Below are 17,783 nucleotides of genomic sequence, written 5' to 3'. Positions count from 1 at the left end.
CAGAAGAAACGCCCAGTTTGGGTCCCCTTGAAACTGCCTATAGACAGGGAGTGTCGTGCAAGTGTCGTCTCCGTTTTCTCCGATTCCGCGAAGAGAAGTATGTCTGACCACATATATACAGTTTGGTCTTGCAAAATTAAAATAATAAAATAAAACTATTATGTTTGACCAATTTCCATTTTGAGAATTTTTTTTAAACCAGTAGAAATAAACTTAAAAGTAATAGTCAGTCATATTTTGAGTCTGGTTAAAAAAATAAAATAAAATAAAATAAAAGAATATTGTACTTATAAACAGTGTTTGGGTCATTACTGAAAGTAACATGTTATACCATCCTGAGAACCAAGGAAAATAATCTTCCCATTGAACTGTATTTTGTGATTCTTTCTCTTTGAAGGTAATAGAGGCCACCTAAACACGAGATATCAGTGGTAAGCCCAGGATGTCCTCCATTTAGTACATCAGGGCTAAGTGTAGTAGCTTAAATAAGTCAAAACATAGAGACCAAAAACAAATGTCGATTACAGAGAACATAAACAAATAGGCTGGTTCTCAAGAGGATAAATTACTTGTTAATTTTCTTACCTTACCATATGTACCTTATATAGTGACTCTTGTCCTTTTGTGCAATAAAAATAAAAGTAACATTCATAGCTCCACTCCTAAAAAGTTATAGACCACTCAAGCATTTTCCTTTTCTCACACACAAACTGAAATCAACTGATTGTAGTGCAACTGCGCTTAATAGCTATGCTAAACTATGCTAAACAGCCGGCTGACAGCAAGAAACTCTAGGGTGACTTTGGCATTAGTCACTTTGCTAGATGAGCAGGGGTGTCCAAATCCAGGCCTTAAGGGCCAGTGCCCTGCAGGCAGTGTTGGGAAGGTTACTTTTAATATGTATTCCATTACAGAATACAGAATACATGCCCCAAAATGTATTCTGTAACGTATTCCGTTACGTTACTCAATGAGAGTAACGTATTCTGAATACTTTGGATTACTTAATATATTATCATGCTTTTTACAACAACGTGAATGTACTATTGCTGTGTGATTTATTACTATTACTGAAGGTCCGCGACTCCGAACTGTAGTAAAGGGACCTCTGACTAATACGGCGGGGTCCCTGTCGGCTCGTAGCCGAACAATAGCTTTACTTTGTTGTGTGGGTCAACTTTTCTTGCGAGAGACAGAGAGAGGCGTTGAAAGGCTGCTCCAACGGAACTTATTGTTTCGGAGGAAAACACCAACACAGCGTACAGTCGAGTCTTAATAGCTTACGTACAACTGGGCTCGTCAGGCACTCTTCTTGGCTGCAGTGGTTATTATTATATTTACATGCTTCCAGCTCCCGTTTTTCCTGGATGACAACTCGTACCTTTCCACTCCCCTTTTTCTCCCTCCTCGCGCTCACAGACCCATAACGTGTATGGCAGTCCATTCTCCCTGCAGCACGGACTACACTGCCCATGATGCTACATTCTTTAGAGCTATGCTTGTAGCATTCTGCCTGTTAGCTTAGCACAACAACAACGAAAAGGCGCTCTCTCACCCAGGAAACACACAGTCGCAGAGAGAGAGAGAGCGTCGCCCTGTAACCATGGCAACCGTAACGCTGCCGCCTGGAACGAAAGAACGTAGCTGTCAAACAAAACCCAAACAGTCCTGACCCGCGACAAAATGAAACAGGAAAGTACCGCAGTGTAATCCATTTATTTCAACAAAGTAACTGTATTCTGAATACCACCTTTTTAAACGGTAACTGTAACGGAATACAGTTACTCATATTTTGTATTTTAAATACGTAACAGCGGTACATGTATTCCGTTACTCCCCAACACTGCCTGCAGGTTTTAGATATCCACCTGGGGTCAACACACCTGAATCAAATGATTAGTTCATTACCAGGCCTCGGGAGAACTTCAAGGCATGTTGCGGAAGTAATTTAGCCATTTATCTGCTGTGATGGATCAAGGACACATCTAAAGCCTGCAGGAAACTTGTTGGACACCCCTGAGTTAGGGTTTCTCAGGTGACTTGGAGATAAACATAACATACTGAAAAAAATTTAATTGGCATATATTTTTTATTATCTTTATTACTAAATGTTGATGTTATTCAAATATGTTAAAAGATAGTGTGTACAGAATTTTTTTTACACAAACAGTAGAAACACACCAGCCACCCATGGCTGTTCTGCGGTACCGTCTGGATTTAACGTTGTCTGATCTCTCTCGGCTGACTAAAACACATTTGTCCTACGGTGACCACCACAGCTTGGATTATGTATGTGAATTGGTAGTGGAAACAGAGGAGGAGCCAGACATTTGAAACACCCGGGGCTTAGCCCTAAAGGGTAGTATGCATGTGGGATTTTTTTTTTTTTTTTTGGGGGGGGGGGTGTAGAAATGACTGAAAGATTAATAGGCTCTGTTTTGAGTCTTGTTCAAAAAAGAATGACTTCATATAGGGAAATATATATATCACACATGCAGGACACCTTAAACTAGTTTTTTAATTGAGCAGCAAGACAGAACGAAGTCGGGGCTGTATCAAGACACAGGGACTAAACCCCAATTCAACCAGACGCAGAACTGATCCAGAATTAAAACAGGACTACAACAGTTCAAAAGCAGGATTACTGAGGACTTAACCAAGACATAACCACAATCAGAACTAGATGATAGTAGCACTAAAAATCATCATAGACCTGCACTACACTTATTTATTTAATTCTACCAAAGTACAATATTTAGATTGAGAAAAGTTTATATAATTATTTAGCCTTGTTGTGCAAACAAGCCTGCAGAACTTAATAAATATAGAATTTGAAAAATAGCAAACCTAAAAAGAAACACTAGGTACGAGATACATGAGTACCTATGATACAGTGATACTTTTAGTAAGCAACCATTTGACTAACATGTGTGTCTCACCTGCTCTTGTTCATCTCTGTTCTGTCCTCATTCTCCATCTCAATCTCTGCTCCTCTCTCTCCCTCTTTGTGCTGACAATCATCAAATATACAGTTGAAACCAGATATTTACAAACTCTTCAGATCAAAACACAAACACTTTTTTAATTGTAACATCAAATCAGACTAAATGTTTATTTTTTTAGATTGATAAATATAAAAACATATTTGTTAACTTTAAGAGTAAAGAGAGAAACTGTCTGTGTTTTTTAATTGCAAATGGCACCAAATTGTATTCAAACTGAGCCACACTTATGGAGCTCCACGATTCTTTTCCTGGTGTTTTGGTTGACATCTCTTGATTTTCCCATGTCAAAGAAACAGGCTCTGTGTTTTGCCTTATATGCATCCACAGCTGTGCCACCAATTTACTCACATGGACTCTACTAACCTATCAGAAGCTTCTTCAGCTCAGAATGGAATCCTCTGGAGTTTTCTTATTAATTAACAATAAACTTAGTGTACATGTACTCCTAAATTTAATGAAAGTGATAAAAAATAGACAGCTCTGTCTCTCTTTATTCTGACATTTAACTAATTCAAAATATATTTCAATATTTATCTAAAACAAAAGTTTACTCTAAATTGATGTTGTACAGTAAAAATGTTTTATGTTTTCTCCCTAAAGTGTAAATATCTGGTTACAAATGTGAATATCCTGCTGTGTACTGAAATCCCTCTTGTTTTGCATAGAAATATACTGAACAACATACAAAGCATAATATATAAAATAACATTTACCTGAGTTTTTTCTTTGAAAGAACCCTCTAATGTCCATTCTTATATTTCAGTACATAACTGAAGCCGAATTAGTCGGGGAGGGTAAGAACTGAGAATATGAAATAAACACGCGTAAGCTAAGACTCTCTAAAAAATAGCATTTGTTCGGCTTTTCATTTCGCCATTTGTTGATTCACTTGAAGAGCAAGTAACGTAATATTGGTCAAGTGATCAGTTTCATATCAATCTTTCGTGATGCACCGTCATATTTACATTATTTGTACGGTACTAATGATTTGCTTTGGTACCTGCTCAAACTTAAGCTCTCCTTAGTATGGCTGGCTCCGTCTCTCCAACAGCGCACTCACGGGCAGCAGCTCCCCCCGCCCCCTCGCTCAGTCGCTTAGTGCCTGAGCTTGGATCATACCAATATCAGGGGGGGATTCACGCACAGTCGTAAATTCCCACAGTGTGCACTATGTGCTTCGAATATTGTGTGTACTTTTTGTTTTATACAGTTGTCAGCCAGGCATCTAACTATGAAAAAATTACACTCCAAAATACCCCGGGCTTCTGACAAAACAACCCGGGCTTAAGCCCCGTAAGCCACCCCCACGCTCCGCCCCTGAGTGGAAAGACAACAGAATTCAGTTGACTTAAACTGCAATCTACTGACATCTAGTGGTGAGATTTTACACACTCTACCTTTAAAACACATACTTGGGCAAGGGATGTCAAAAACCCATTGTATTTCAAGACCCACATAAACACTTTAAACTTAAATTAGTTTAAAGTGTTATGTTTGTATTTCAATACATATTTTGTGCATTTTTAATCTTGTAGTGAAATATCCCTAATATTGTATTTTTTAGGAATTTTAGGAATGCATATGTTGGCTTTTTTTCCAATGATGGCATAATAAAATAGCCACTAAGACTTCCTTGTTTCTTGCCACCCATGTAAAACTGGCATTGCTCTTTCAATTGCAGGAAAACAAGTTAAGGAAATGAACACTTAAAAGTTTGAACTCATGGCTTCAGTCATATTTGTTGTGCTCAACTGCACTCCCCAGGGGATCATCAACAAGAAGTGAATCGTTTGCATAGTTTTACATGCCCATTATCTGTATAAATTTTAAAAAACAAACAAAAACAAAGTGTAAGTGTGAACCTAAAACAGCATCCTACACATACAAGAAAAAAGTTAATATTCCCAATTGTATCAATAGTTTATTACATACCATCTCATAAAAACATTTTCAACTTTTTCCACATATAAACACCGCAAATTGGTACATTTACAAATCTTCAACCATCCAAATTCATACAAAAAAGGAACACTGTGATAGAGCAATACACAAGACGGTCTATTATTACAAGGACGGCATGTACTCTGTGTATGTATGCATGTATAAACCTCGGCATGTAAGAATCTCTATGCATGTGCGTTTGGCTATAAAGTCCAGATATTGTGATCAAATATTTACTTTGATCAAATGTGGATTAAAACCAGTGGAGACACATATACAAGTTAAACATTTTGGATGTCAACCTGATTTAGGCACTGGTGACAGGCTGATTAGGAATGAGGTAACCTGATCAGCCGTTGGGTAATACTGACACCACAGTAATTTACCAGTGTGTGACTTCTCAGAATAAAATGTTATCTACATTAAGGACCTTTTTCCATCGCTGTATTACAGTTAAAAGTTAAGTTTTAACCACAGAACAAGAAATTGTACTAGATATTCCTAACTCACCCAAAATCAATTCATGTTTACTGTATGACACAAACCACAAAGACACCCCTTATTTTTAGTTTTTCTTTTTTCCTTTTTTTTTGTCACCATGATGCTAGTTTCAAAAAAAGTGAGTCAAAAATGGTCATGCACACACTCACACAGGCGCGCACACACTCACACATACGCACATGCAAATAAATTAACATGGAAAAAAGTAAACAATTTCCAAATGACAAAAAAAAAAAAGAAAAGAAAACCAAACCCAAAACATCTTTTTGGTTGGGTTTTAAAATGTGTGGCTAAATGCAAAAAATACATAAGATAGCAGCTTAAATCATGGTACATTCACATGAGTTGTTTACTACTACTAATCTTAGTGGCATAAACAAGGTAAAAGTATTCATGGTACACATGTTCCAGGCTGATCGTGCAGAGTGGAGACCGAGGCTAAACTGAATATTGATGTGCAATTTCGGAAAACCACAATGTGACTGAGAAACTGTGCAATCAAAGAAAAGAAATCCTGTGTCCTTCTTGTGAATTAGCAGTTTGCAAGTCGTGGATTCACATCACAGCGGTCGGCTTCTCCTTCACTGGGATTTTCTTTAACGTAAGAATCCCGCTGTTGTTGAATCGAGGCTGTCTGCTTCGGTTACAGAGGACGTATTAAGATGCAACGAGCTCCGATTTTTTATTTCAGTGTGGCTTCTTTACTGTCACCTCACTTTGGGCTAGGAACATGCGGAGAAGTCCCAGATGCCGGGGACTGAGGGGAGCTCTGGTAGGTCCGCAACAGCACTTTGTGCTTGGTGGCTTCCTCTGTGCGACGGCTTTGTTGTTCCACCAGGAACTCTTTAAGTCGGCTGGAGGCGAAGGTGAGAGTCTGTCTCCTGAGCTTCATCAGGTAGGAGTCCTGCAGCCAGGCATGTGTGAAGCAATCTTTTGTAGTCGGGCGGGCCCTAAAAAACATATTAGGTAGCATTTGATATTGTTCTTCTTTAAAAAAAAAAACTTATAATCAACTTTTTTAAAATGATAATCACCATGGGTAACTGCTCAACATCTTCTTGAGAAATGCAGAGGCACTTTGAGACACATTTGGGTACAGTTTCGTTGGGTCAAACTTGGCCATCAGGATTTTGGATTCAACATGCTGAAGGTCCTTATCTTCAAAGGGGAGGTGACCACTAAGCCTGGTTGAAGAGACACAGAAAAAATAAACAGTCAGGTTGCTTATTCCAAAATGTAAATATGCAAAACATCGTATTTGTTTGACTGAATTTAAATACAATTCATCCTATTCACTCTGGCGTTAAGGGTAAAGGTCATTAGTGGCACGAAGCAAAAAGAAAACTTACATAATGTAGGTGACAATGCCAACAGTCCAAATATCTGCAGGAGGACCAACCACTTCGCCTTTCACCATCTCAGGAGCTTGGATCACATTTATCAGAAGATGAAAATTTAGAAAAGCAGAAGATTTTCAGATTTAGTAGAAATTCCTTCCATCGAAAATATTAAGCATATAGAGCCTGCATCTCTTGATCCTTACCCATGTACTCCAGCGTTCCTGGTCCTGATTCCTGCTGCTTGAGGCTGAGGGGGTTGAAGGTCTGCGCGCTCCCAAAGTCCACAATCTTGATGGCGTTGAGGTTGGTCACCATGATGTTGTCAGGCTTGAGGTCCAGATGGAGGATGCGACGGTTGTGGAGGTACTCGACCCCCTGGACAATCTGGACCAGGTATCCCACCACATCGTCTTCAGAGTAACGAAACCTTTTTGTCAGTGAAAGAGGAGGTTCACGTGTGATTATAGGACACAGACAGGGAGAGTTCAAGCAGCATATCCTGAATAAATTAATGCTAATTTAAATTTAAAGTGTTGAGAGATTGATGAAAGACTGATTCATTGCCAGCCTACATCACCTGAGAGCTCAGCTGATACGCTTTTATGCAATCAATCTCATTTAGGGCATATTTATTTTATATCTTCAAGCCACTTTACAACCCACTTCACTCCTAGCTTATCTCTGCTGCTCCCGAATACAGCCATGGTGTGAAATACAACTTAAAGCAGAATCAAATAACAACCTCCTTTTCAACCTTAATGACTCCAAGTAAGAATCTTCTTTTTAGACTCCTGCTATGCAGGTTTGTCTGAGTTTGTGTGTCAGTGTGAGTCAACATATCCACCATCCTACCTGTCTATAAGGCTGTATAGCAGCTCTTTGCCAGTGCAGTACTCTGCCACCAGCACCAGGTAGCGTGGTGTGATGTAGGCTTCGTGGAGACCCATGACTTTTTCATTGTGAAGAGATTTCAGGATTTCATACTCCTTCAGGATCTCCTGCTTGTTCTCTTGAATGTAGGGAATGATCTTTGCCATGTAGATTTTACCTGTCGCATTCTCTCTGCACTCTCGGACGACTCCAAACCGACCCCTGCCAATGATAAGTCCTGATTACTTTGCACAACGCAAATAAAAGCTTGACCATGTGCATAGATTTTTTCTCAAGTTATAACTTTCAGAGTAACGTCAAACAAATATAAATTTAACAGCAGTCTCAACATCTCTTTGATTCACCAGCTTCTGAATTTCTTGTTATCCTAACTCTGATGTTTTTTTTGCAAGATTCATGTCTTTTCCCCCCAAAAGGACAATATCTATCTCACCTCGCTTTCTCATCTAGGAAAGTGTACGGTTTCTGTGGAACTCCCTGTCGTAGAGCAGTAGAGGGTGTAGCGCGTCCCGATGGGGTGCCTCTGGCGGGGGTACTGGCTCCATCACCGATGGGACTCAAGCTGGAGGTCTGTAGTACTTGTGGGGTAAAGGACACCGGAGTCGGGGCCACACGAGCAGTAGCAGTGATCGTGGGGACATATGTGGGTACTGAGGCCACGGTTGGTTTTGTGGGGGTCGAAGGTGGGGTTACAACAGAAGGTGGGGGTAATACAGCTGCAGTCTGTGTCATAGGAGTCACCACATTTACTGGACTCTGAGGTTTGGGGAGGACAAAGGGAGAGGTTGCTTTGGAGGTGGATGATGAAGGGAGAGTGGGGCTTATTTTTTGTGTGCCATCCACTGTTGCACCTGCAGATGGCAATGAAGGGTTTGTTGAAGGGCCGGAAGGTGAGGAGGTTAGAGGGATAGGAGTCACCACAATTGTAGATGATGGAGATGCAGATTGAAGATAGGATGCATCAGTGAGGGCTTCATGTTTTGGAGTAGAGGAAGTGGAGGTGATGGTGGAGACCGTTGATCTGGGAACGCTATTTTGGACTGGTTTGTGTGAAGGGAATGTCACTGAGGAGGTAATCACAGGCGTAGGTGGGGTTGGGGCTGTCTTTACAACAGCAACGGTAGGTGAAGCTCCTCCAACTGTGTTAATAGAGTGACAGATTAAATACATCAATTATTTACTCAGTATATTAGCTGCTTGTAGCAAACTACAGTTTTTAAACATGTTGTTTGTTGCGTAGCTTTCTTACATTTGTTTTTGTTTGGTTTGAGACAATGTACATGGTCTGGATGCTTTTCATACTATGCCGTGGCACTACCAGTTAATGAAAATGCAGGATTTTCATGATTTTGTTATAGACTGTATATAAAAAATGGAAGGAGCTACCACAAGTTAGCATTTTGACTCTCAAAGTCTTGCTTAGTTTTAAACCAGATATTATAGAAAAGACTGGACTGAAAAGCATCGGATATTGATCCTAGGGTAGCATCTTGTTAATGACAGACTTACCAGGTCTAAAATCAAGATAAAGACCCCCCAAAAGACCCCCCAAAATCAGACAACTACCTTTGAGCAAGTACTTGGTGATGGTGGAAAGGAAAAACTCCCTTTTAACAGGTAGAAACCTCCAGCACAAACAGACTCAGGGACAGCTACGTGGCAATTAAGTCCATTAACCCATTAACAAAGAGTCATACATCAAGTATGGTCATTAATATGGTCATTAAAAAGAGAAGGGGTTTCCCTTTGCTTTCTATTGGAGGGAATGCAGTTCACTTGGGCTTGCTAATATTGTGACACACGATGGGATTTAATCCATAGCTTGTGCTTTGGTGTGATGCTTTTAGAACAGTTTTGTTTTTCTAGCTCTGTTCAGCTTTTTGTCCATGTATGCTCACTCTTTAACAGGCAGTATTATACCTGTGGGCGCCAAGCTAACTGGCCTACAACAGTTGCTGTACGGCCCCTGTCCGGCCTTGTTCACACAGGCCACGCGGAACTTGAAGGTGCCACCTGGTGGCAGGTCTGTGACATTGTAGTAGCAGTCGGCAATTCCAGTGGCTACAGTTAACCAGTTCGAATCACCTGCAGGACGGAAAGGAAATAAAGAGTATAAGATGTTGCTATAAGGTAATATGAAACTAAATACTGAATTTTGATTGGTATTTATTTAATTTTACATGTTGTACGAATGATTCTAGGTATAAAAATGCTTGGTTTAGTATTAGAAAACAAAGGTGAATACATTAATGCAACATTTTTCTATTTTGTCCTCTTTGAACGGAAAAACAACCAAAGAAAAAAGAAGTAGTTTAATTAATATAACACCAGATGGCAGCATTGATTAACACATAAAGTATTGATTTTGTGAATAAGAAGCCTGTGTTCAGTCAAAGGAGCTTGCAAAGAAAAGCGTCTGGACTTCTTTAAGTTAGAAGCTTCTCGGATGAGAGGTGAAACGTCTTCAAGTAACTTAAAGAAGTCCAGAAGCTTTTCTTTGCAAGCTCCTTTGACTACGATGACCTGGATGACTGAGAACCTTCACAGACACAAGCCTGTGTGCAGTTTGCCTCCTGAAAAATAATCTGTCATTACATCTCATTTTCTGTAAAAGCACGGCGAATCAGACCTGAATTAAAATGTAAATTAGGTAGTGGCACAGTGTTTTGTGAGAACGTACATTAATTCTCCCTGCCAAAGATTACTTTCTTTTTTGATCAATGATCAGGTAAAAATTCAGAATCTACTCCCTTCTTCATCTGCCAAATGATGATTCATTGGCCATAATGAAAAAAAATTCTGACAGCAGCTCTGGTACACTCACTATTCCCTCGTGGACTGAGTCACTTTCTCCATCTAAATGGTGTCTGTAGATTTGCAAACTATCATCTCTGGAGAATTCTCCTCACTGGGTTAAAAACCTTACAAAAGTTACCTCTTAGGAACTTAAAACGTAGAGTTAAATTATTTTATCCTGATGTGAAAGGCCATAATGACACAGTACACAAAGGGAAGTTTTTAAAAAACAACAACAAAAAAAACCAAAGTGAACAATGATCTCCTCTAATCAGAAGTATTTTTAAGGAGAGAAACTTATAGAATAAAACTCACCCTCGGTTTTTCTTTCCAGAATGTAGCTGCATGGAGATTTTGTCTCAGATGGCTTCCACAGCACCAGGGCTGTGTTGTTATAAGTCTGAGGAACTTCAGGGGTCCCTGGTCGTTTGGGGACACCTTCATTGGATGAAGATAAAAAAAAGAGTTGGAATTTAAGAAAAGAGGAAAACAACAAGTAATGTAAGTATACACTGTAAGGACTGCCAATTATCCTAGTAAGGATTCACAAATACCTACACATAAGAAATTGCAGGGAAATCTATTTGTGTTTAAAAGAAGAAAAAAAAATAGTGACCAATATACTGAATTTTTAAATCACCAAATATCGGTATCAGTCTTACAAATCGTATATCAGCAGGCATGCACCAACAGACTAATGAACTGAGATGAACTGAACTAACTAAAGAAATGAGCCTTTCAAGCACTCAAAGTGGGCAATGTTGAAACTACATGGGAGGCATAAGCAAGAATAATATTCTGGGGCCTTTACAGTAAATATTCTTACTTACTTACCAAATATCAGTTTTAAGCTACCATATTTCTATAGATATATCATTTTAGTATCCTAAACTGTTATCGTTTTGTTGCCTAACTATAGTAGCTTGCAAATAAATAGCTACCATTAGCTTTTAATAGCTAAATATACATAGAATGCTAAAATCCTAACGTGATATTGAAAAATCGATGGTTTTAGCTAAAGGCATATTGCATATTGCATGACTTCCAGTGGACTTGGATTTTGGAGTATGTCACATTGTCTCTACAGAAGCCTTTTTGGTGGCCAAACTATAGGACTATCATCACTTGCTATATGTGGGAAAAAATATTTTTAACTACCATAGCTACTACTGATCATTTTAATTCCATAAAGCAAGACACATGATTTCACAGGTCTGATCCGAGTAGGCTCTTTTAGTTGTTTGTGATTTTACAAGTTTGTGAGTCTTATTTGTCTGAATAAATATATGTGAGCAACTTTCAGTTGTGTTCAAACCTTGGTAAAAGGCGCTACCTGGTGCTAACAGTACTAATCCTTGGTGTTATTGCTGTTCGATTATTAATCATCGCTCACGGGTGGATGTTTTTTTTCATTGCACTTTACTGCCTTTTGTGTTAGATATTCAATGCTAAAATGTTTTCATGTTTGATTATTGTTACTTTCTTTTTCTATAAACTGTAGATTTCCTCTGCCATGTTTAATCTTCATCACGGTTGTTGTTTAGTTTATATTAGATTTATGTAACAGATCTGATCACTGACTTATATGAAAATATAAAACAATTCAATTTAATGTTTGAGTTGCAATGAAATAAAACCAAACATGACAGGATAATTTGGTGCTCTATTTTCACAAAACATTTCCTTTTACGATGGCCCACTAGCAAGACAATGGAAGGGAGATAAGCTGTCTCAAGTAATACTACACGGCCAAATCTGTAGGAAAACATTCAAAAGCAACTGACTGCACCTGACATCTAAGAAATATACTTTCCACCAAAGCCCCCAAAGTCTCATTTTTTCTGTTGCATTTGTAAGCAGACTGCTGCTCTTAATATAGCCTCTTTGTGGAAAGGCATGATTGAAGTTTAGAGTATGCCCTGCCCCAGTTGGTTTTGATCATCATGTACAAAACTGCAGGGAATACGGTATCATTTACTTTTAATAGGTGATAATTATGAGAAAATCCCAAAAATCCATTAAGTTAATCTACTGTAAAATGAATCCATTGGCAATAATGTTCATTTTAGTGTTATTATTCATACCATTCTCAGTGCAATTAAAATTCAATAATGTAAAATGCATCACATTATGAAAATTACTGTATGTCTGGCAGGAAAATGAGCAGCTCTTCCTCTGTGAAGAGTGCTAAGTTCATGTTCTGTTGCTGCTGCAATGTATGGGGCTGGAAATGGTGTACTGGAAAACTGCAGTTCCTCAAATGACCACTTGAGACACTGCTCCAAAAACAAGATCCCCACACACTACCATCTGAAAATGTTCACCTTTACAACTTCTGCAACTTCTAATCAATATATTTAACAGACAGGTACAAAAAACATTTTTAGTCTTTATTGCTAACGTCCCCACTGATAACAATTGCAGGAGAGGGTGGAGAAATATATGTATTTTTTCCATTCTATAAAACAAAAATGTAACTAAAACGTAAATAGTTATGGAATGTTATGGAACAGACAAGTGACTTACAAGCTATGGAAAGAGTACAGGAGGTAGTAATAGTAGCTATGGGGTTGGATGCTACACATTCGTAAACCCCGGCGTCCTTATAGGTGGACTTTCTGATCATTACAAGCTGTCTTCCATCTGGGTGGGAGATTAGGTTGACTCTGTCATCCACCTCCAGTGGTTTCCGATCTAGAATACACAAAAGCATTAACGAATTATCTGCACTATTTACATTATTTTGATATTTGATAAAGCTACCTTTCATCCATGTAATTTGTGGTTGTGGGCTACCAGCTGGAAGGCAGCTAAGAGTGACAGGTTCCCCCTCCAGCAGGACGTGGTCTTTCAATTTGATGTGAAACACTGGAGCAAAATCTGAAGCAGAGCGGACAAACTGTTGGCTTTTTGCCTCTTCTTTGGGGACGCTTGAGGGCAAATCAGATTGGGAAGGCGTTTTGTCTTTCTTGCCCCTTGTCAAACCCCACCTGTCCCACCGTGACCTTCTCTCACTCTCAGAATGGATGCTAGAAGTGGATTCAACTGATTCCTTAGACCCTGAGGCGCCAGTTTGTTTTGCTAGCTGATTCTCAGGGATTCCCATTCCTTTGAGTCCACAGCCCTCAGACTGAGAGTGACGGTGGCGGGTAAACAGGGGTGTGCGCTTTCCCTCTGAATCTCCTTTTCTCTCTTCAGACTGACTGCGTATTTTTGCAGATATTCCTGCCACTTTGTTCTCAAACCTCTGTTTCATTGCCAGGACAGGAGAGTCTGTGACCTTGTGTAAATCCCCTTGAGCCAGCTCTTTCTTTGTGTCTTTATTGTTCCTCTCCTCTGACTGAGTCCTTAGTTTGGCAGAGATTCCTGCCACTTTGGACTCAAACTTACGCCTCATGGCAGATACAGACGACTCCTCAGCTTTTCCTTGCTCCCTGTCATCCACATTCTTCTGTGTCCCTCCACCATTCAGTTCCTTTGTATCCAAAGACTTACTGCGACCAACAGCCCAAGACACTCTCTTGCTTTTAGCCGTTTCCTGCACATTGGATTGCTTATCTTCTTGTGATTTCTGAACCTTCTTCTCAGTGGATGGTGACCTCTTGGCCCGCAAGGAAAACCTTCCAATTAAACCAAGGCCTGTTTCTTGGTCATCTCTTCTTAAATCTTGAACAGATTTCGATTTCCCCTTAAGTCCTGACGATACCATTTCTAGAGGCGCCCCTCTTGGTGCAGGCCTATAAATCTCTTCAGCCCCCTCATTTGCTTTTCTACTTAATACAGGCGATTTCTCCTCTGATTTGTTTCTGGTGAGTTTTTTGAGGCCACGGGTCAAAGACGATTCTCGCTTTTTAAACCTCGCTTCAAAGAGCTCCTCTGAGTCAATGTCTTTGATGTCTGTTCTGAGAATAAGCTGGCGAGGGATGGAAGGAAGGTCTGGGTTTGATGAAGAAGAGACAGAACCTGGAGATCGCTCAGGTGTTGCTACTTTGGCAAATACTGCTGGATGTTCCGGGGATGAAGATGCATCTGCAGACTTTGTTTTGGCTATAGTAGAAGGATCCTTGGATTGGGGTTTGTCAGATGTTTGAGACTGCCCTGCAAATGATGCTTCTTCACTACTCTGTGACATTTCCTTGTCTTTCACTTTCTGCTTGCTGATATGTAATGCCTGGTTTTCTTTCCTCTCTTCTTCATCCTCCTCCTCCTCTATTATTATTATAGGAGTAATAACAGAAGGATACGCATAATCACATTCTTCTTTGTCTGCCCCTTCTATTTGGGACTTGGTCCTTTTTTCTTTCATCCCTTCTTCCTCACCAAGTTCGCTCATATGTTTTTCCTGTTGGTCTGGTCTTCCCTGTGCTGTGGTTGAGGCAGACTCCGCTTTTGTGTCTTCTGTTAGTGCAGACATCGAGGTTGCCTCCTGGAGCTTCTTCCCTACTATGCTAGAACTACCCACAGATGGTATCTCTAAGGGGGCTCCAAACCTTCTGTGCAGGGGCATGGGCTCAGAATCCCCCTGAGTGAAAGAGGTACTTTTGCGAAAAACTTTAGTCTTTGGCGTGTCTTCTCCTGGACTCTCAGAGGAAGCTGCTCTGACGAGTGTTGACGGCCCAGTTCTTGATCTCCTCAAATTCCGATCAAGGGATCCTGTTTGCCTCTCATCTTCAATGCCGAGTGTTTCAAAAAGGGGCCCTCGAAGGCCACTCATATTTTTGTCCACGTTTCCTCCCCTGAGCAGCCGTTGTCTCATCAGTTCCAGTTTTAGGGCGTAATCCTCCTGGCTTAACTTTGTAGCCCCAGGGCTTGGACTGCGATTGGGTAGTTCCATGGAAACAGCCTTTTTCAAACTCTTGTTTCTTTCTTCTGATTCCTTTTCTGTACTTTCTTCTTCTGGGTCAATGTGGAGAAGCAGCGCTGAATCGGCAGAACTCCCCCTCCTCATTGTAGACCGCCTGGCTTTTGTCTGGGATTCATCTGACTCCACACTTGATCCTTTTTTCAAGGGAGCTCGTTTTATATTTTCTGTTTGCGCCTCATTTGGGGTTATGTCTTCATCTTTTATGCATTTAGTAGCCCCTCCTCTATTATTTGCACCTATGCTTTCCTTTTTCCTTGTCCCATCTGCAATGAAACCGTGCCGTCCCGTGACATCTTCATCCCCTGGGATCTCATTGAGGGAGACCCTGGAACCCGAGAAAACCATGGACAGTGGCATAGGAATAAAGGGAAGCTCATCCACATCTGCATCTGAATCAGACGAAGAGGAGGGTGGCGGGGAGCCTTCTTTTAAATGCCGGGCCACAGCAATGAAGACATGGCTGCTTGAGTCATCTAGGAGCTCAGGGATGGACCGCATCACCATTTTGGATTTATAGCTGATGAGGGAACGCTGAAATAGTTAGCAGAGGATTTTGTAGGATTAGTCTCTAATCTAAGTACGCCCCTGTTTCCAAAACTCTGTATAAAGTGTGAATAAAAGCAGAGTGCAAATCATTTTAACCATTTATTTAACTGTAAACCAAAGAGCGACCGAAGAATCTAAAAGCCTCAGGTTGCATGTTAAATGTCAAAGTTCATGAGAGTACAATTAGAAAAAAATGAACAAGTATCGCCTTTTTGGAAGGGCTTCTAGGAGAAAACCTCTTATCTCTCAAAAGAACATGACAGCATGGTTTAGGTTTGTAAAGCTGCATCTGAACTAGGGCTGCCACGATTAGTCGACTAGTCACGATTACGTCGACTATCAAAATCGTCGACGACTGATTTAATAGTCGACGCGTCATTTGAAGCTTTGTAAGATCCCAAAAGCAGGAATAAGTAGCAGGATTTAAGAGTGTAATAACGGACTGAAACAGAAGATGGCAGCACTGCATGTACAAGGATGCCAGCTGCCGTTAAACCCCGAAGAAGAAGAAACTGTGTCCCAGAATTCATAGCGCGGCCCAGCGCAGTTGTCAACAATGGCGGCAGCTAGTTAGTTTTAATATTACTCTTATTATTCTTTCTGGGTCACAAAATAAACGTTTAACATATTTTCAGGCGAGAATGTAGCTGTGTAAACCTCAAATATCTGCTCAGTTTATCAAGACACCACATATTTTCAAAAGCGCTCCGACGTTTTCGGAGGCGTCTGTTACCCACTAGCTCGATAGCTAGCCGGGGGCCATGAGAGCACCGGACTCCCGGCAGATCGTTTTCAAACCCACCGCCCTACTCAGGTTAAACATATACAAGTCACTTAGATAACTTAAAAATGTTATTGTATGGCTTTTTTCAGTATTTTATTTGTTCCTGAGTAAATCGGCTGAGTTTATTAAACTCCACCGAAACAATCTGCACATTTAATTAGAATTCAATTAACTATCATCTTGTCTTTATTTTTAGTTAGCACAGACCTTAAACACTTAAAGCTGTAAGCTAATGATAGTTATATAAGAGCAGATGCTGCTGGTGCAATAAGCTGTACTTTTACGTTCAATGGATGATGATCTGATTAGTCGACTAATCGCAAAAATAATCGGTGACTAGTCGACTATCAAAATAATCGTTTGTGGCAGCCCTAATCTGAACAAACCCCAAGACTTCTGGAACAATGTCATTTGGACAGACAAGACCAAAGTGGAGATGTTCGTCCATAAAGCACAGCATCATGTTTGGAGAAACATGATAAATCTATTCAAAAACAAGCCTCAATCCCTCAGCAGGAATCAGCCTGTGGTGTCTTTATGCATTTCACCCTGATTTCCAAATGCTAAATGAACGTTTTGTCGTCTGTTACCTGCCATCGCCTTCGAGCCAAAACTTGTTTTAGCATAGCTGTGCTGATGCTTTTGTTTGTTGGTGACTGCAAGACAAAACAATAGGTGGGAGCACTATTAACAGAGACATAACTACATCTCATGAATCAGTGACACAGTCGGCAGGATGGTAGATGTTCCAGTGATAGCTCACCTTGAACCAAGGATGACGAAGGCACTCGATGGCACTTGCCCTCCTAGGTTTGGGACACAGTTACAGTTCAGACATGTTTAATCTGTGAACTGTAGCACAGTTGCATCATATACAGTATTTTTATGGTACAAAACTAAGAGGCATCAAAATGCTTACAGTCTGTCCACCACCAAAAGCTTGATGACAAATCCTTTTGCTTCTTTGCAGAGGTCAGAAAACATGCTCTCCTCAAACGCCACATTGTAGTTCCTGATGTTTAAAGCAGTGGCTTTGTCATTCTCGCCCGCAAAAGGTGACACGCCGGTCAGGCTAAAGCAAAAAAAGAACAGGTGTTTTATTTAGCAAGATGTCA

At 40.3% G+C, this 17,783-nt stretch overlaps 1 protein-coding gene across 9 annotated transcripts in view; it reads right to left on the bottom strand.

Moving 5' to 3' along the window:
* Nucleotides 1-4,913: 4,913 nt before the first annotated feature.
* The window catches only part of LOC146642103 (striated muscle preferentially expressed protein kinase-like), a 63,350-nt gene continuing 50,480 nt past the window's right edge, over nucleotides 4,914-17,783 (bottom strand). For all 9 annotated transcript variants that reach the window (XM_085399615.1, XM_085399618.1, XM_085399617.1 and 6 more), the window contains 13 exons: nucleotides 17,588-17,740; nucleotides 17,432-17,474; nucleotides 17,259-17,324; nucleotides 13,238-15,869; nucleotides 13,001-13,168; nucleotides 10,790-10,912; nucleotides 9,599-9,763; nucleotides 8,112-8,817; nucleotides 7,640-7,879; nucleotides 6,991-7,214; nucleotides 6,797-6,872; nucleotides 6,482-6,631; nucleotides 4,914-6,397 (listed from right to left, as the gene is read on the bottom strand). In XM_085399615.1, the coding sequence (XP_085255741.1) occupies nucleotides 6,160-6,397; nucleotides 6,482-6,631; nucleotides 6,797-6,872; nucleotides 6,991-7,214; nucleotides 7,640-7,879; nucleotides 8,112-8,817; nucleotides 9,599-9,763; nucleotides 10,790-10,912; nucleotides 13,001-13,168; nucleotides 13,238-15,869; nucleotides 17,259-17,324; nucleotides 17,432-17,474; nucleotides 17,588-17,740 (4,984 nt within the window). In that variant the 3' untranslated portion in view covers nucleotides 4,914-6,159. The remainder of the gene's footprint in view (nucleotides 6,398-6,481; nucleotides 6,632-6,796; nucleotides 6,873-6,990; nucleotides 7,215-7,639; nucleotides 7,880-8,111; nucleotides 8,818-9,598; nucleotides 9,764-10,789; nucleotides 10,913-13,000; nucleotides 13,169-13,237; nucleotides 15,870-17,258; nucleotides 17,325-17,431; nucleotides 17,475-17,587; nucleotides 17,741-17,783) is intronic.

Source organism: Rhamphochromis longiceps, linkage group LG23 (genome assembly GCF_057381845.1).
Source record: "Rhamphochromis longiceps isolate RC_006_pf linkage group LG23, R_longiceps_female_GT1.1, whole genome shotgun sequence".
NCBI classification, from domain to species: Eukaryota; Metazoa; Chordata; class Actinopteri; order Cichliformes; family Cichlidae; genus Rhamphochromis; species Rhamphochromis longiceps.
Note: the sequence above shows the minus strand (reverse complement) of the source record. Positions and strands in the feature narration are given on the sequence as shown.